The sequence below is a fragment of the Channa argus genome, chromosome 12, assembly GCF_033026475.1.
Source record: "Channa argus isolate prfri chromosome 12, Channa argus male v1.0, whole genome shotgun sequence".
NCBI lineage: Eukaryota > Metazoa > Chordata > Actinopteri > Anabantiformes > Channidae > Channa > Channa argus.
The window spans coordinates 26,744,118-26,764,740 of NC_090208.1; the positions used below are offsets into that span (position 1 = coordinate 26,744,118).

Here is a 20,623-nt window from a genome sequence, read left to right on the forward strand (position 1 = left end):
ATGTCCTTGATTTGCACCTCTGGCTCTCCCTGTGGAACTTTAAATAATCACACACACACACACACACACTAAGGAGTTCATTTGTAGGTGCAGGCAGCTCTGCTCTACTACATCACTGAGTAATAAATGGAGATGTTGGAAGAGCAAATGCAGAGATCGTCCTATTTGACTGAATTCTGCAGGTTGCTGTTCAGTCACTGATGCACTGTGAAAAGTCTGCTGCAGCTTGTGGTGGGATTGCAGCTGCTCTCTGCATCCATTGTGCAGTGCAATCTTATCAGCAGTGCTACTACACGAAAAGATGGAGGCAATATCTGCTCACACAATATCAGATTTACCTACGTCTCACTGTTAAATTGAAGATGAGCAGTCTTTCATCTGGACAACCTGATGTGCAATTCTTATCAAAAAGCTGCCCTGTTGTTCTCTATTCATTTCTTACTTTCTCTGCTGGTAAAGAGACATAGGACTGCTGGTGACCTTGAGTTATTTTTAGCACAAAGGGGGCACTGCAAACTGGGACCAAGGCTTGGAGACAGTCGGTGTCTGCAGCTTACTACAGCACAGACTGTACAGACAGGGTGTACTTACTGAGGCAGAGCTTTTCTGTAACATTATTCTGTGTTGTAATACACACAGTGTTGTTGAACTGAGTTTAAATATCAAACTTGGCCACAGTGGGAGGCAGATTCAAGAACCACCATCACAGGCCCCATATATGGTTTGTATATGGGAATAACTGTGTGCTGTTAGATAGTTGATCCTGAAAGACGTTCACAGTGTTCCATATGTTAAAGCTGACAGAAGTAGTTGCACAAAAATGGAAATAGGATGAAACATCCAAACCATGACTCCATGACACCTCTGCACAGCTATCAAAACATAACATGAAGTGCATTTGAAGTCTGACTTTGTAAAGTAGTAGAAATGGTCAGATACAGATGTCAGAACTTGTACATGTGGGGGAGGGTGGTGTTTCTGAGGTTATCTGACCATCCACCATTCAGCTCTTAGAGAGTAGAATGACCCATTGAAAAGAAATCTATTTAAAAAATTTTAGGTAAATGTTCTGCACTTATATAAGCACATTTCTACCTATTGGCACTCAAAGCACTTTACACTGCTTCTTATTCACACACACACCAATGGGGGAGCTGCTATGCAACTGGCCAACACTCACCAGGAGCAACTAAGTTGGGGTTCAGTGTCTTGCTCAAGGACACTTTGACATGTGACCGGAGGAGCCAGGGATCGAACCAACAACTGCAAGATTTGTGGACAACTGCTCTACCTTCCTGCGCCACAGTCGTTGAAGTAGGTAACAATCCAACACTGAACTACATGTACTTTATATGTTTTAAATGTCTAAACTGTGATGGATTTTAATAACATTTTGTGTAATTTCTTTTAATATATTAGGTTTCTCTCCCAAATAAGTTTAAAACATGTTCCAACCTGCAGGATCATCCTGTTCTTTTTCCTCTCTGCATGTAACTCTCCATACCGGTTGGCACAGTATCAGTTTTTTTTTTTTTTTTTTTATGTCCTCACGACTCATCTCGTGAGTTCAGAGTCGACACAGTGGATCATTGTCCGCATGTTGATTTGGCAGTTTTTACACCGGATGCCCTTCCTGACGCAACCCTCCCCAATTTCTACCAGGCTTGGACCAGCACTGCACAGCTGGGGAGGGAAAAGGGCTGTTGGGGGTTCGGTGTTTTGCCCAGAAACACTTGTGGTCGGGACTGGGGATCACTGACCCTGTGGTCTGTGGACGACTGCCTTTACCAACTGAGCTACAGCCGCCCCCTGGTACAGTATCTGTATTCATCACCAAAAAAGGGAAAGCAGAAAATAATGTAGAGCTGGCCTCATACTGAACAGCTGTTCTTGATTTTCATTATTCAGATGACCATGTTGTTGAAATGAATCATGTTGGAATATGTTTTTTGCTTGCTTTCACCACTTCTGTTTCTCTTCTTGTGCATTGATTTGCTAAGCTGAACAACCAATCAGAAGGGTCTCACTGATCGTGAGTGTGAAGTGTGTTAAATTGGTTGAAACGCTGCTGACAGAGGTCTGACTAGTGCCAAAGGTGCGGGACAAGTCACATTTACCAATGTCCCCATGTTGGCCAAGGGTCAACCATCGGCCTGGTGTGTCCTAGCGTTAAATGTGCTAATTTTTGGCAACATGATTTGAAGATCCCAACCCTGATTACTGCAGTGGAGCTGCTAAGTGGCTACAGTTCATACTGTGGTTGTACTGGAAACCCTCCAGATGTGAGTGTCTGTACCTCAGATGAGGGGCAAAATATCTTCAAAAACTCCAAGCAAGGCCAGTTGCCACAAAATAGCTCATTTAATCATAATCTGGGTGAATGAACTTGTGAGTCCATGGTTATTAGCTGTAACGAACGTCCTTAATCTTTAGTCTATATACATACAAACCTACAGCGGATGTGAACACATGTAGACCAGTAGATTGTTCAGGCAGCCACTGAAAACAGAACAAAAGATTGCTTAACACATCTTCAGTTCCACACAATTTATTTACATCTTCTCCATACACCTTATTTTCCATGTGAAGCCTTGGCATCTACAATTGCATTTCACAACGCATTAACAGACCTTTTCCTGTACCTGTCAGCAGTGCTTTCTCTTGCAACCCACACTGCACACAGTCTTAATTTAGCAGGTCAACCTCACTCCAATCAATCATCACTTTCCTCCAAGTGGTTCCCAGGTCTAGGCTTCAGTCAACAGGGCCCTGGAAGATGAGTTTGATGTAGCCCTGCTCTCCCGTCAACCAGGTACCACAGAAAGGACAAGCAGCGTGGAAGGCATGGGTGCCATGGGGTAATGGGATCTGGCTCCACCCCACCACTGTCTTTTCTGAGCATACGTGGCCACAGGGGCAGAAAGCGTGAGTGGGCGGCCCGGCGTCAAGGTACAATCCTCCCTCACAGCCCAGCCATAGCGGCACATAGGGGCCCACTCTCCGGCACATGGGACATTCCCTTTCCCCAGTGCTGGCTGGTGCTGTGCCCCCAGGGCCAGCGGGACCTTTCTCCTTGCGATACCCCCAGTTGTGGTAACCGTGCACATGACCACAGTTGACATATACCCAGGGCTGCTTCTTGTCGACAATCTCACGCTGGGCCAGGCTGGGGAAGGCCAGAGTGTTGAAGCCCACGGGACACTGAGGCCGGGCAGCATTCAGCTCCTGGCGAAGGGACTCCAGCTGTTTGAGGGTGGGTGTATGGCGCAGTCCGGCGGGAGTCCTCCACAGCAGGGTAGCCCCACATAGATCAATCAGAGAACCGTCCTGTAGGGTATTTGACTCATTTTCAACCTTGAAAAAAGCAGAATAAGGAACAGTAGCAGGGGAAGGATATGAAAGGAAGGTTAGTTTGCATCACTGTCGTTATTTATGAAAAGTGTTTTTCTCCTGATAGCCTTCCTATCAGTACATCAATATCAATAACAATCCAATACAGATTATATCGATTATTTCACTGATCTGGATGGTCTTCTTCATCCTTTGTAGAAGAAGAAGAAGCTTAATGGACATGGACTCATCTAACTACAAAATACATTTTCACTGTCATTTCTTGGTCCATCTGATAGTAGCTCAGTGGTGACACTAGATGTTGGGATGCCCAAGGCAAAGAAGCCCATTAATGACCCCCTCAACAGCCAAGGGTATGTCCTACAGTTCAAGGGGCAACACTTAAATCCAAGAACTACGCTGTTTTTCTGCACAGAAGTGATGTTTGGCTTCCTCCGTTTGTAAAAGAGTTGCGTAGCATTTCCGGATGCACCTGCAGACTTAGTAACAACAGTTGTATAAAGTACTGCTAAGCATGTGGCTATATTCATCATTGTAGCATGATGGGTTCTCATGCAATGCTGCCTGTGGCTGAAGGGTCACATTCAACAATGTTTCTCGCCCTTAGCTTTGCGAAACACTTCCCGAGAGTTTCTGAATCTATTCACAATTTAATGATTATGATTCATGATACTCACACCTGTTAGCAATTAACCTGCTACTTTTCTAAATGATCATTAATGGTTTTGAATACTTTATAAACTTTATGATGCAGATATCGAGCTCTAAATTTGCTTATATTTATATTTACCAAATACAATCAAGTACAATTCAAATCCCCAGTCATCCGTGGGCTTTCTGTGTGGAATTTGCATGATATCCCCCTGATTGCATGTGTTTCCCCCCAGGACACTCTAAATTGCCCTTAGGTGTAAATTCGTTCTATCACCAAACGGGATAGAACCCAGGCCCCTTTGACCATGAACAGTATAACTGGGTACAGATAATGGATAGATTTAGTGGGAGGTGGCTATTAAAATTATGTTGGGACTATTCTGTAGTGAGGAGCTAATTTCATTGAAATCCCTGCGGTTTCTTGTTCCTGGCTCAACCCCTAGGACCACATCAAAGCAAACACTGAACCAAATTTCATCTTACCAGTTTTCCCCTCTGCTGTGCTGAGCGAGTTTCTCTCAGAGCAAAGACGTTGCCACAAACAGAGATTTCTCTCCAGACACCCGGAGCTGGCTCAGACACAAACTCCCCCGCTGGGTGCATCACCAACACCCCGTTAGTTGTCAGGCCATCCATCAAGCCATCCGACGTCCTCCATTTGGCAGCCCGCTCCTAAGAGATGCCCACATATACATACACAGACCAGGCAGATGTAAAGGTTAGGGACTGACGGGGAAATACAAGGGATATAATGAAGCTGGAAATCAGAGGCGTCCGGTGAGAAAAACAGCCATTGTTGCTTTTCCCCGATGCTAAATTTAGCTCAGACCAGAATAATTGCTGCACTGATTACAGCACAGAGATGCACCCACGCCTAAGAATAAACCCACCGCAGAGAAAAATGAAGTATGTATTATGAAGACAAATGTGCTTTCATGGAATGAAACGGCAAATTTCTGTTGTGTTCAGGTTCATTAAAAAAAAAGTTCTTAACGAGTCAGACCACTGCAAAATCCAGCCTGTGCGCTGCTGCTTTGCAGGGAAATAATAGCTTCTAGACCATCAGCCAACTGGCAAACTGAAAGCTGCACTATGTGTTTTTATAATGCAGCAACAAGGGTCAAGTGGCTTTGAGTTATTCTCTTTACGACGATCAATGAATGCTTACTAAAACCTAGAAAATCTCCATATTTTTATACATTTGATACACTTATTGACAGCTTATTAGTTAGTGGACAGCAGCTACATTCATGACACTACTATTTAGTGTTTGGTCCAATGACACTTTAACATGTGGCCAGGAGAAACCAGGAAGGAAACCACTGACCACTTTAACCACTTTACCAACTGAGGCACAGTTACTTGTATAAATACACTGATCAGCCATAACATTATGACATTATGACTAATATTGAGTAGGACCCTGACCCGTTGAGGCACGGACTCCACTTGACCTTTGAAGATTTGCTGTGGTATCTGGCACCAAGCAGTGAGTAACAGATCCTTAAAGTCCTGAATGTTGTGAGGCCCTGTATGGACCAGACTTGTTTTTCTAGCATATACCACAGATGCTCGATTGGATTGAGATCTGGAGAATTTGGAGGTCAAGTCAACACCTCAAACTTGTTTTTCAAGCCATTCTTGAACTATTTGTGCAGTGTGGCAGGGGGCATTAGTCTGCTGGAGGAGGCCACCGCCATCAGGGAATAAAGTTTCCATGAAGGGGTGTGTCAGAGTCAGTCAAATCAACTTTAGGGAGAAAATGTTTGCATGCTGCCCAATTTATCCTACCCACCCTTAAGTGGCCTTTTAACAAGGTTATTCACTTCACCTGTCAGTGGTCATAATGTTATGGCTGCCCGGTGTATATTTGGTATCAAACAACTTTACACTTAAGCTTGTGAGTAGTTTACTGTAGTAGTCATACTGTGGGTGTGGGTTTTGTTACTCCAAAGAGCATTTTTATAGGGGTGGCCAGACGGAGGTCATTACTGAGTGAAAGTTGGCCAACACCACCCTCAATTGCAGTATTTTTTTCCCCTTCTTTCAATAAGATTTTACAAACTTTCGTTAATCACAATAATTAAAAACACAATGTAGTTTGAAAATAATTATCCTAGAATTAATGGATTGAGAGCTTTGTGTGTTAAAGTCTTATGCTGCTTTGATAAAGGAAAGTAAAGGCTTCAGTATATTATACTGAACTGTGTTGTATGTGAGTTGTCATTGCATAAAGGGTTTACGGCTGGATTGTCTGATTTTCCGTCACAAAATGTTGAAGGTGGCTCTAACTATAAAGAGGATGTCAAGGATGTTGAAGTGTCTTTGAGCAATACGCTGAATCCCAACTTTGTTGCTCCCGCTGAGCGATGGCCAGCTGCATAGCAGCTCCCCCATCGGTGTGTGTGTGTGTGTGTGATTGTGAATGCGAATGTGTTAATAAGAAGCAGTGTGAAGTGCTTTGAGTGCCAATACGTAGAAAAGTGCTACATAAGTGCAGAACATTTATCATTATTTATCAGTGCCACAATAACCTGATCTGTCATTATCACGCACATTAGACAAAGGTAAAACACATTTTAATAAAAGGACAATATGTATTCCATTCATCACTGTAAATGTAAATGCCCTGATGGCCGTGGGAGTTATCGAGGCCCAAGCTGTGTAGTGTGTGTGTTGAGCTCTGGTTGCGCTCTGACTGCTGACCTAGTTGGGGGTCCTGATGAATCTTGCATGCGTCCTGATGAATGTTGCATGGGATGAAGTCATGATGTCATGAGAGAGGGCTCTTATTCGCTTTTGTTAAATGTGTGCACCTAGATGTCACGTTTAATACTGCTCCACCCCGGCAGCCTCTGCTGCTATTTGGAGGCTTTTACATCTTAAAATATCTAAAAGCAGAATCTATTAACTAAGGCATGAATAATAAAAGTGAAGCTGATGGAAAACTAATTAATTAATCATTTGAAAATCTAACCTGTCACCTGTTACATTTCACAATTAGTCTAAAGGTGCTGTTGTCTGTAGCTGTGTGAGGCTGCAGACCCCCGTACCTACTGAAGTGGATAGTCCAGATGAGGACTGCTAAGCTGGTCTAATTACGCATGACTTTGCTGCAATAATAAACACAAGCAGCAAACTCCTTTCTATTAAAGGGGTTTTCTGCATTGTTAAAACTTTGGTCTTCTTTTTGTATTTTGGGAATCAGCTTTTCTTTTTTTTTTTTTTTTAATAAAATTATACTAACTGAGGTAAACTATTCTTTGTCAGAATTTGTCTTTTCTACATAGGTTTGAGCCCTTTGTATGATCACACCATGATCATGGTTTGCAACTAAATCACTAAAAAATACATCAAGTAGGGCAAGGAAATAGCACTTTTACCAAATGTTATCTGTTGTGATATGTCTGACTGTGTTGCTGCCTTTGCAGAGCTTGATTTGATGAAACCAACCAGTCAATGCTGTGGTCTGTGAACGAGCTGATGTTATGGGAGCATGAAGGAACTCTACATCACTTCAATGCTACAAAGAGAAGACCCTTCCCTCCCTCCCCTCCACACCTAATAAATCCGGGTACATGTTTTCATATACAACTAGTTGGTCTTTTATAATACATGTATAATACATTTATAGACCATTTACAAAGCATTTAAAGGCCCCACTGATATAATGCAGGTCATATTATGAAGGGAGAGGAGACATCCATCCTCACAGCTATGATATCAGCCGTTTCCCTGCTGTTGCTCTCACCATGGTTGTCATTGGTTACCATGGTAATTGTGCAGTTTACCAGGAGAAGCCTGGCACCCAAGCAGAAGAACACTCACCCCCAAGAAGATGTTCTTGGAGGAGTCGAAACCAGCAGCGTAGATGCGGGCTGTGTAGGGAGCCCTGCGTTCACACATAATGCGGCAAGCGTACCGGGAGATGGTGCTCTGAGCTGACTGTCCTCCACCACCACCACCCTCTCCTGCTGCGCCCCCACCCTGACTGCTGCTGCTGCCTACTGTGTCCGTCACCACAAAGTCGATCATGCTCTCTGTGGACCGGCCAATCTACGGAAACAAAACAGAGATATGTATGTAATGATGTAACAATGGTAAAAGATGGACAGTAAACTTGCATCTCTGAAGAATCCTCTACACCAAAAGATCACGATCAAATCAGTCAATTACCACCAGTGCAGAATGTCCCATCAGTCTGTACTGATATCAAACTGACAAAATCAATAGACCTTTAGACTGGAGGTGTCTGTAAGTATAATATGTTATTATGCAGTTCAAAGGTTACAAAGTACTGTGAATACAATCAATAATTGTGTCATCACTGTGACATAGCTCGATGCTAAGCTATAGTTCTATTTATATACATGTTGCCTATATGCACCTGGCCCTTAAATAAAACTTTATTTTAATTTAAACCACAATCTTTTTTTTACTAACTCCAACCATGTGTTTTTATTGTTCCCAAACCCAAACAGGTTCACTTCTCTTATCAGTGTAGCCTATCATGATAGTTCCGTAATCGTTACTGTGTTGATGAGAGGACGAACAAACTTTTCCGGTTAAGGGATAAGTTGCCTTTTCTTGCTCCTACACCGGACACTGGGTTCTCAGAGCCAGTCTTATACCCACCTCCTCTCTTACGTGTCTTGATATTAGCTGCTGAGTAATATTAGCTTGTTCTGACAAAATAATAGAAATTTATGTCCCTGAAACAACTGTTTAATCTTATTTTCTTATTTTGTGTCATGCTCTGCAAACTAAGAAATCATTTCATTTTTTTTAAGCCTAGCTACCAAAATAAAGCCCAACTGTAATAAACGTTAGTTTTCTCTGGATCCTATGGACAGTGCTTATAACACAGTAAGTCTAATTTTGCACCCTAAAATCACCAAGGCCGTTCAGTCCTGAGGCTCAGTCACATTGAGCAGCAGACAGAGTATAAACAGACCAGAGATTACTGATGCATACAGTCGTTATAGGAAGCATTCAGACCCTCTTCCCTTTATGCACACTTTGAGAGTAGGTGATACAATCTTTAATCACATTTACACTTGCAAACAATTTAGGGTCAACAACTAACCTAACACACGTGTCTTTGGACTGTGGGAGGAAATTTGAGTACCTGGAGGAAACCCACAAAAGGGAGAACAAGAAAAGTCCACACAGAAAGACCTCCACGGGCAGGGAAATGGAGATGGGCACCTTCCAGCTGTGAGACAGCAATGCAACCAATGGAGTCCATAAATTGGAGTGAATAGTTTCTGACACTACATGTGGACTGACCTGTGTTTTACTATAAATCCCATTTTAGAGAAGAGTTGGGATACTGTGTAAAATATAAAGTGATCAAAAGGGATTTGGAAATCATTGGGAACCAATTTTTGATATAGTATGTATATAGTACAGTAATAAATGTTAAAACTGGAAATTTAATAGTTTTATTTTTTAATTTCTGCTCATTTTGAATTTGGTGCCAGGAACTAAAAATATTTATTTCAGTTGTAACCCCACTGTTGTTTACTTTAATAATTATCACATTTAAAAATGCTAATTAAATATGATTACCAGCTCCAATTAATGTCCATTACCCTATACACTTCTTCTACCACCTACAGGGTGGTAGAAGAAGGGTGTCAAAATGTCCACGGGATCTTTTCACACCGCTCCTACAGCATAATGTACTTCTCTGCTGTTTGTGCTCCTTTTCAGTAAAAATACACTAAAAGTGTGGTTTTCTTTTCTGTTTATCATACATTTTAAATGACATTGTCACGAGATGTTGTCCCTTCTTGGACTGCCAACATCCGATTTCTGCAGTGGGTCATGCAGCCAAAATGTTGAGTCTGGCATGGCACATGTGTGTGTGTGTGTGTGTGTGCAGACACTGACCTGAAACATATCTGTGTTGGTGTCATGGGTGTACTCCACAATGACAGAGTGGCTCCGTGACAGTGTGAAGGAGATGCTGTGCTGGCTTTTGTTGCTGAGTGCCTGCCAATAGAAAAGACATTAGCCAGGTCACATGGCAAGGAGAGCTGAAGGTCTGACCTCCAGGAAAATCTGCCCACATCACATTTCCTGTTGTTAATAAACAACCCAGGCTGTAATTGAAAACTACTGTAAACTGATATCATTTAATCAGCTGACTAATTGTTATGATGGAGGTTGTTGGTATAATGACGCTTACTCTGGATCTCTGGACTACATTTTATGGCAATCAGTCCCAAACAGAAATGTCATATTGGTACTAGTGTAAACTAGAGTTAAGGTGATTAAGGTTCATTCTGTGATGATCGTGAAAGTCTCTATAGAATATCTTGATGATCTATTCAGTAGTTGTGGAGATATTAAAAACCTTTGTGGACTAATTGGATAAGCACTATAACTTTAACCAATAGCTGGTTAGGCTTTTCTCTAATATGACTGTTGACCATCAACGTAGCCTTAAATGTAAGTAATACATACCAAATGTAGTAAGAGTCAATAATAACATTTCACCTGTATGAACTCTTACATTGCTATCAAGTTCCAGGAAAATTGATCTCTCCTGTTGTGTAGTTGAACACTTTTGAATCTATCAAGCTATAAACTAATCAACCAAAACAATAATGGTGGTTTTACTATTAAAATATGATGCGGTGTTTATAACAATAAGATGAAATAATAAATGCTGATGTATCATTGTGGGTTAACCACCTGTCAGCATGCAAAGCTCTACCTTTAACAACACTGTCCTTTCATTTTTATTAATTGCTGTACGTGTTTTAGCATAAGAACCATAATCAGCACCGTTTAAACTACCATTGTTTTCTTAGTGGAGTTTTGTAAAATGTAGATGCTCAGTACATTTATTTGAGTAAGAGATTTGAATAGGTACCTGTAATAGAGAATAGCTCTGTGTAGCTAGAGACTGCTCAGAGTTCTCCAGGACATTACTAAGACCAGTGAAGGCCAGTACTAATGTTGTGTCTGATCTGTGTATAAACTATGTTGGTGTTGCTGAAGGAATTGTTTCTTCCATTGGTTTTGTTTTCTACACGTAGATTCTGGTTCTTCTGAACCTGGGTCTCAGAAAACTGTTGATACTCCCTCAGTTCAAATGACAACCTTGACTATAAACCCAGTTCTATGACTCCCCACCTTTGACACCAGAGGTGTTGAGACATTGTGAATAACATCAGGTTTGACCCCATTGGCTTTGGGTCTCTTGTAAAGAGCCAGGCGACTTCTTCTGCGACCCTTGTCTCCATTGGCCAGCGACCCATTGTGTCTGTGAAACAGGAACAAAATGTACGTTATTGTAACACGGATTCACTTAAACAGAAATACTAATTTATTATTTTTGGGTCACCTTGTTTTTCATTTTTTTGTATTAAAAAAAGCATGGCTCGTTTAATTACATGCAGTATGAACCCTATCACCATTTTGCTACATCACATTGCATTTACCTTCCTCTATTTTATTTGAGGGTCCAAATTCTAAATATAAAATTCATTCGCTGTACCTGGGCCTCAAAATTCCAACTCCAAACCCCGTAGAACTAAACTTTTGGCATCTATGGTCATTTAAATGTAATGAAAGATGACCTGTAAAGCTTCTAATTCAAATAGCTTTATGCTAAAACTCAAAACAACTCTTTGCCTCAGATGAATAAACAGCTTTATTCAACACTAGACAACACTAGTCAGTGATGGTGAGAAATAATGACTGATATTGATGATTGATGTGTCCAAAATCTCAGTTTACTCGTCATACTATGGAATAAATTCAAGACCATTTACTATTTTGCTGGTATTTAGTAAAGATTCAAACAGATCCAATTAAATTTATCAGGTGCAGTATATTTATTTATCAGGTTTAAATTTTAGCCCCTGCTCATATTAATAATCCAATTGTACTTTAGGTAGCCATGCACCTATTTGTCAGTTTATTAGCTTCACCTAGTTATAAAATGTAAACTTATACAACAGTACTGTAATAGATCCATCATGGTGTCTACTTCACTTTTCAGTGCTAAGCTAGTCTGTATCAGTGCTATCAAACAAGTCTAGTTTTTTAATTTGAAACTCGCAGTTTGACTACAGCAATATCCAATTTATTGCTGTTCACAGCTGAATAAATATATATAGCAGAAAATCCAAAGTATAAGTTAATGTAACGCGAATCACTCTTGTAGGAAAACATCTCACTGAAATGTCTTTCAAAGTTATGGTAATAAAATGGAACTGTGCAATTAACATTTTAAGTATAAGACAATATTTTTGCAGGTGTTTCTGTTTCATGTGTTTTTTAAAATTATCTGTTTTGTTGACTTTACACTTTTGCAGTTCACTTTCTAACAAACCTGTTCTAACCTTTAATAAATGTATTACTTTTATCTGTACATATTCTGAAACAGCGACTTTTGATCTTTTCAAAATGGCAGCCACGACTCGCTTTTTACATAACATATGTGGCTGATCCCAATACCGCAACCACTCTGGTAGAAGTGGGTTTAAGAGAAGCCTATTTTTTATGTAGAAATATTGGTAAACTATCGTATTTATATAATATATAGTATATATAATATAAACTATATAGTATATATAATAGTTTGGATTGGGTAATTTCTGCACACTAAGTAGTTTGGGCCTATTTGTGCCCCTGTGTCTGTGTCCGTACATCTCATTCCTGCCTTGACGAAAAATTTGCAGACCTTTTTCAAACCACCAAGCATCCACTTTAAATCAAGGATAAACTCCTTGAGTGATGGTGGCCCTAGGTCAAAGGTTAAGGTTAAGTCCCATTCACACTGCCATTCTTGTAAATGCAATAATGGTGTAAGGGAATCTTTTCAAAATTTTTAAACCTTCTACTTGGACTTGGTCTACTTGGAGGTGAACCCCATACATTTTGGGGGTTAGAGGTCAAAGGTCAAGGTCACTTTATTCTCACATTCACATCTATTTTTGTAAACATAACAGAGGACCACCTTCAGGGAAAAATGTGGCACTCCACCAGGACTTGAGAAGGAGCTCCTAAGGCTTTGGTTTTCAAAGGTCAAAAGTCACTGTGACCTCACATCCTCCCCATTCTTGGGAATGTGGATATCACAGGAATGCCTTGATGGAATTTCTTAAAATTCGGAGCAACTACAACTTCAGTGGTTCACTTAACCTGGTGCCATTAATATCTACAAGCTGAATATGATTAAGATTTACATGTAAAATAACGGCATTACACAGAATTATTTAATTTGCATATTAGTTGCCTGTATATAAACCACTATCAACTGTATATAGAACCTGATTTAGTCAGGTCAACAAAAACTGACTTTGTTGACCTGATACAATGATACAATCGCTTTGTAATACAATGTGTAGTACAGTCAATACTCAAGTACAAACCAAAAGGTCAAAAAAGTGTGATCTGTATTCTGCTGCATGTAATATGAAAGACATTCATTCCAAATGAGTTCTGCTGGCCACATTGCATCCATGAGTGGATGGATGTTGTAAAATATCAGTGGCAGGTAATCCCCCCTTTCTGTAATCCCACTGACAGAGGACAAAGCCATTCTTATCATCCATCAGTGTGTGGATCAATAGGTTGGTCCTACTGAATCCTGTTTATGCTTTTGATTACAATCTTGAAACTGAGATTTAAAATCTTAATGAGTTTTTTGCCTGGTTAAATAAAGTATTTGTCTTATTAGTATTATTATAATTATTATTTCATTTTGTGTTTTACACACTGGATAAAAAGTTGTATAGGAGAACTTTGCATTGGCTTTAATTATAAAACAGCCATGATGTCATGACTGCTATACAGAACTTAGAACGAGGTTGTTGGAGTTTTAATGTGAAAGCTGGTCTATACTTTGTACAGTATAGGGATCTGTGAAATGCCGGCATACTGCATCATGCACACACTACTTGGAAATTACATATCATGTTTTGAACGTTCTTGCTGGTATGATATGTTGCAAAAAGAAAAACTAGTGCATAGACAAGTGCAAATGGCTTGCTGAGATATTAAGGGTTCGCATGTACTTGTGGGTGTGTGTACAGTGGGGTGGTTCAGTAATAGCTTCTATAGATGTTAGGTAGAATTTAACATAGTATTGAACATCAGTACTTTTAGCAACTGGAATGAATTTGTTTAAATCTTGCCTGCTGTTTGTTACCTAATGAGGGTGAGAATCTTGAAGAGACCTAATTTGGAAAAGACCAGAAGACAACTGGTTCCCATGCAGCACCTAAATGGTGATCTAAAATGGAAATGTGGAAAACCCTTCTAGACCTGATGTGCTCTGATTAATTTGTAAAAGAAGAGACCTTCAAAACAAAATAAAGGTGTCTCACCCTAAGACGATGAGCTCGCCGTACTTGATGGGCTCCTTGTCCTCAGGGAAGACGCCGTCGTGAAGTTGTGAGCTTGAGCTCAGAGGAGGCGAGGGCTGGCTTTTGTTGCAGGACGGGCGCAGCTCCAGAGATGAGGGGGGACACAGCGCCTCTGAGCTTCCCTCCAAAACCATGCCCACCGGCCACAACTGGGGCTCACTGCTGAGAAGGGGAGCAGATAATCACGTGTTAAGACATTTAATTTAAATGTGTTAGAATTGGATAATAAATGCTGTCCACAAAGTGCACATTGTGTGTCCCCTTGTAAATCAGGGAGCAACCTGCTGTAGGTTTCAAAGCAGCAACATTTACAGGTATTCTGAGGTTTTTTTTACCTGAGGTTTATGATCCTATAGATGTGAAAGGAACACTATTTGGGACAGTAACCAAGATCTTCAGGTTTGATGCCATAAGCCTTTTCCATATATGGCCAATTCCTCTGACTGAAATTTGTCCCGTAATAAATAAAGAGAATGTGTTGGCACTTCATGTTGTTCAAAAATATACACGACAATTTAAAAAAACTGTATCAGAATTTTGGAAAAAGCTGGTGTATGGATATTTATATCCTTTCATTTTGCATATTGTCTATGTAAACCCAATATGTAAAATGTACATTTGCATGAACTGTCTGTGCAGAGCCATGCTTACTTCTGTACGAAGGTCCATAAATTACCCACTCCAGAGATTGTCGTATGACCAACACTACATTATTGAGACAGCGAATAACATTTCTGAATTAATTTTTATGTAGAGTTTATGTAAAGTTTTAAAAAATCAATTTCACCGAACAAGGTAAGGAACCATGTACCTCCACAAGCTATACACTCAACTCTCTACTGCTACTTTGTAGTCTGCTCTTTCGCTCCTGAAACTTTAACCTTTTATCTAAAACAAATACTTTAAGCCATGTTATGTCACTGATGACATCACACATACGCTTCTTAATGCAACTAACCCTACAATACACAACCTGGTTAGCTCATACAGTCTTTGTTTAGACGTGCGGAAGATCCACATGACCATGTGATTTTGTTGAAAGCTCTAGTTAAAGCTTAAGCATGTTACATGATTTCTAACTTCTTTAATATCATAATTCCTCCCCATTCCACTTCAGACATGCTATTCTCCACCTGCAGACCATGTGCTCTATGACCACTGAACATGCTGCCCCCTCAGGCAGACGTGTTTCGGATTTTCCTTCTTTTTGAAGTGACCGAACTGCAGCGTCCGGTAAGGTTAAAGGGGGAGGTGTGTGTGGGTTTGTCAACAACTCGTGGTCATCAACAGACGGTGGATGAGCACTGTTCACCGGATGGGGAGTTTCTACTGCTGAAGTGCCTCCTTATTATCTACTGAGGGAATTTACTGCTGTGTTTTTGGCCGCTGTTCACATCCCCCCGCGAGCTAACTCCACGGCAGCGCTCGGCAAACTCCATGACGTCATCAGCGCGTTAGAAACGGTTCATCCTGATGCTGTTTTTATTGTTGCTGGCGACTTCAACCAGTGTAGTTTACGGACTGTATTCCCCAAATGCCACCAGCATGTGGACATTACCCCCCTTGATAAGAACACTCTCAATCATGTTTACAGTTCGGACGCTCAGACCACATGTCTTTGTTTTTTGTACCCTGCTTACAGACAAAGACTGAAACAAACACACCCTGTCACCAAACAGCTTAAACTCTGGACCCCAGAGACTGAGACCACCCTGCAGGACTGATTTGCTCTGACAGACTGGGATGTGTTTTGAAGCTGCAGCCACTCTGGAGGACTCTTCCGTCAGCGTACAGGATTATGCTGAGTGAGTGACTGGGTACATCAGCACATGTGGCAAGGCCTTCAGCACATCACAGACTATAGGACCACCACCATCAACATCACCTCAACAGACAGCCTGCCGGAAGACCTCAACACATTCACCACCCACTTTGAGTCCCCCAGCTACACTGCAGAGAGGGGGCTCACATACACCTGGACCACCCGACCCCCCTCCCCTCCACCAACCATCTCAACAACCCAGGTACACAAAGCTCTGAGGAAGATCAAACCCTGCAAAGCAGCAGGACCAGACAACGTTCGTGGGTGGGCCCTGAGAGCATGTGCCAACGAGCTGGCTGACGTTCTCACCTCCATCTTCAGCCTCTCCATCAGCCAGTGCACCGTTCCTTCGTGCTTTAAGACCACGACCATCGTCCCCCTGCCTAAGAAGAGCCCACCCACCTGCCTGAATGACTACAGGCCAGTGCCACTCGCTCCAATCTCATTCAACCAGTGGACATGAGAAAGGAGAGGAGGACGCATCACCCACTGTTCATTCGGGAGCTTGAAGTGGAGAGGGTGAGCAACTTTAAATACCTGGGTGTCCACATTAGTGAGGACCTCACTTGGACACCTCACATCATGCAGCTGGTCAAGAAGACCAAACAGGGGCTGTATTTTCTGAGGAGGCTGAGGGAGTTTGGCATGTTGCCTAAGATGCTAAATGCTTTGCCCGTGTTGTCAAACTAAGAAGCTGTTTTCTTAATTAGCATGTCCTTTATTAAGTCTCAGTGTTTTGGCCTCTCGTGCTGCATACAGCTGATTAATAAAAAACAAATGTCTAAATAAATAGGAAGCCTACTGACCGCACTAATTCAGCATCATTATTTGTCACAATGCTCACAAAAGCTATTCATTTAAATCCCTTCACCTTTTCATGGTAAATGGTAAATGGTCTGCACTTATATAGCGCTTTTCTACCTATTGGCACTCAAAGCGCTTTACACTGCTTCTTATTTACCCAATCACACTCACAATCACACACATTCATACACCGATGGGGGAGCTGCTATGCAGCTGGCCAACAATCACCGGGAGCAACTAAGTTGGGGTTCAGTGTCTTGCTCAAGGACACTTCGACATGTGACCGGAGGAGCCGGGGATTGAACCAACAACTGTGAGATTGGTGGACAACCGCTGTACCTTCCAGCGCCACAGTCGCTCCCTTCATCCATGTCTAATTCAAGAGCAATTGGCTGAATGTGAGCTATTTCCGCAGCTTCACTTTTTTGACGTTGACTCTTCTAGTAATTGTCATCCTCTTCATGCAAGGGAAGGGCTTTCTGTTTGCGGACCCAGGCCCGTCCTAATAAGATTGATTGGGCAAAGGTGATCCAGCTTTTTTCCACAAACACAGATAAACTGATGCTTGGATCTGTGAACCCTATGAATACTTTATGAGGCCTGTGTTGGGCCTCACCATTGTTCTCAGGGTAATAAATTGCCCTTTGTGACTGCTGGCCAGCGATATGGAGCTCAGAAAGCTGTACTGGAAAAAAAAGACAGCATGTTCTCTTGGTAGGCTCTTACAGTTAACAATCAGATAACCATCAATTGACAAACTGTCAGATCAAAGATTCTTACCAAAGCTCAGAAGGTGTGTAAGGAGCAGCCACAGGCAGAGAGGCGGAGCAGGTTCACTGCTCCTGCCTTCAATTTCACAAAGCACTTTATTAGCAACACATTTGAAAGCTTTTGATTGCAGTCCTGTCAAATCCATTTAAAACGCATGGCAATAAAACACACTGGTTTCAACATACAATTTTCGGATAACAGAAATCAATAACGCGCCATCAAAATGTCCAGTGACAAGCATTTAGTTAACTGAAGGAATATGAACATTACGTTAAACAGACCAGGATCATTTCTATCACTGAGTCACCCTCAGCATCCAGGGAGAATATTTTGACATTCATTTTACTGAAGTCAAACAAAGCATAATCCCCATCTCTGCACACAGGTTCTAAGCCAGTTCTTAATGCTCAAGCCTATTATTAATCAAAAGTGGGCGAGACCACCTACACGGTAGAAAGCTAGTGGTGCAAAAGCATGACAAAGCCCTACTAGCTTTGTTCTCCCTTTGAGTGGATTAGATAATCATCCACGGAGCATAAACGTAATAGCACTGGAAACAGTATCCCTGTATATGGATGTTTTCTTCTTCCTTTTCCTTTCAGATAATCATCCACACAGAACAAACCCTCACTGACTACACTACCCATGAGTGAACTGCAGAGTCATTAGCTATTAGATGTGATCCAATTTTGGTCATCTTTAAAAGGCCCAACGAGGAGAATACTGCCTCATAATCAGATGATGAATGGCAGTAGGCAGATTCATGCAGCCAGTGGCCATTTCATTACTCAAGCTCTCTGTTGCACTGGATGGATATTGAGCAGTGGTGATGCAGAGGTGGAGGCTGAGTGGACTCATGAGAGGCTGCACGGACAAGCAAATCAGGGGAGAGGGAGGAGAATAACACAAATAGGAAGAGATAAGAAATGGATAGAAGAATGCTGTGTTGTTTGTGGGTAACTGTCAGGGCCCTGTCAGGTGTGAGTTTTTATGTATTTGTACTCTGGGGTTTTCTCCTGAAGTCTAGTATTCTCAGCAAAAATGCAGTGTTGGTTAGCACTAGAAAGATAAGGGAGTCACTGTGTGGGGCTCATGTGGATCAGTTTAAATATTTTAGGAACTGTATGTAATGAGGATCAGCTATTTGTCCATCCTCAACAGCAATCTGATGTTCCACACATTACCAAAGCAATTCTGTGAGTGATTCAATGGAAAAGTCAGTGGAAATAAATTCTTTATCTTATCGATAACAGTAATCTAAACTCAAGTTCCAGTCACTCATCATTTTCCCCCACAGCTTCCGTTCATCAGTAAAGGGAGTTGACAAAAAGCTTCATACTTAACATCATTAATAAAGATCTGTTCCTGAAGCAGCCATGCAGCCTGAACCATGACACTACCTCTGCTCATGAAGTCTTCTTCAAATAATAAATATTGGTACCTTTACTCTTGCTCTTTGGAGCTTGTTGCTGTTGCCACTGACTGATTTAGTTTTTTTCAGCATCCGCTGGTTTGTTCTGTTGTTCAGTGTTGCTCAGTACACCAGTAGTTTCTTTTTTTTTTAAGAAATACTAAACTTTTGTGCTGGCTATGGCGATTTCTTCTTATTGCACATGCATCGATATTATTCCATCTTCACAGCTCTCTTATCATCATTTTGATTCATCCTTGTTACCTATAAATACAATGCTAAAACCAAGAGTAGCCATTTAAAGCTATATACTGTTTGAACAATCAATCAACCTGTCAGTCACATGTTCCAATAATTGTGTTCACTTTAATTGTGGGTGATCTGATATAAAATGTACTATGGTTTATGTTGTTTAATATATTAATTTATACATAACAGAAAATCAAACTGAAATAATCTTTTAATCTTTAACCGAAATGTCTTCAATGTACAGCAAATTCTAATGAATTGGCCCTACAGGTCTAATACGTTTTAATAGGGGCTACATTTAAAGAAACATTAATAAGAAAGTATGAGTATGATATGAACAAGGAGAAACTTTAGAATGGCTATTCACAGTGGGTTAGATTACTTCCTGAAACAACAATCCATGGAATATCATAACCTTGTAGTCAAATGTAAGAAACGTGGTGCAAATACAACTAACTAACCAACTAACAAATCTAAACCTCACGCCCATTGGTCAATCCAACTTTTATGAGGAAGGGAATTTAAAAAAGAAAAAACATCTAAATGCTCTACAAACCAATCTGGACAGGAAAGCCTTCTTGATGCTGGATTGAAGGCCTCAGTCCGATGGGGTAGGTCTGTGACGGGTTCTCAGTAGAGATTTGCAAGCAAAAACCAAAGAGCCCAGCCCAGCCCACCAGCAGAGATGGTAAGAACATGTGAGAGGTCAATAAATATTCCACAGCACAGGTGGCCCCCTCTTCTTCTGTCTTTCCTTTCACTGTAGGAACTGATCACACTGAGCAGAATTACCATAATGATAATCTATAAAAACCAAAGAGGCGTGACTGCCAGTGGTGGATGAGTGCATGCAGACAACAAGGCGAAGGAGGGGTGGGTGGTGGGAGGCAGAGGAAGAGGAGGAAGAGGATGGCTTTGGATACCAAGGAGAGGTGAAGGACGGAAATGAAAAGCGGGGCAGATGTGAGATGCTGCTGGTCTGGAAAACAAGCCCACAAAACCTTGAGCATGTTTGTGTGGAGGATATAGAGAGGAGGGAAATGCGGACGAGCAGAGCGAGGATGAGTGTGTGTGTGTGTGTGTGTGTAGGAGTGTGTGTGTGTACTCAAGTGCATGTGTCAGCACGCGCATGTGCGGAAGTAGCAGGCTTTGGCAGGGTGATGGATTGCCTGT

At 41.4% G+C, this 20,623-nt stretch overlaps 1 protein-coding gene across 6 annotated transcripts in view; it reads right to left on the reverse strand.

The window, feature by feature from the left end:
* Nucleotides 1-2,532: 2,532 nt before the first annotated feature.
* Nucleotides 2,533-20,623, reverse strand: part of peli3 (pellino E3 ubiquitin protein ligase family member 3) — a 29,165-nt gene continuing 11,074 nt past the window's right edge. For 4 of the 6 annotated variants that reach the window (XM_067525366.1, XM_067525360.1, XM_067525362.1 and 1 more), the window contains exons 2-7: nt 14,355-14,555; nt 11,152-11,281; nt 9,901-10,002; nt 7,834-8,061; nt 4,489-4,677; nt 2,533-3,354 (exon numbers count right to left, since the gene is read on the reverse strand). In XM_067525366.1, coding sequence (XP_067381467.1) covers nt 2,755-3,354; nt 4,489-4,677; nt 7,834-8,061; nt 9,901-10,002; nt 11,152-11,281; nt 14,355-14,527 — 1,422 coding nt within the window. In that variant the 5' untranslated portion in view covers nt 14,528-14,555 and the 3' untranslated portion in view covers nt 2,533-2,754. Of the gene's footprint in view, nt 3,355-4,488; nt 4,678-7,833; nt 8,062-9,900; nt 10,003-11,151; nt 11,282-14,354; nt 14,556-20,006; nt 20,191-20,623 lie in introns of those variants that run through there. The other 2 variants (XM_067525363.1, XM_067525361.1) reach the window with 2 other exon arrangements.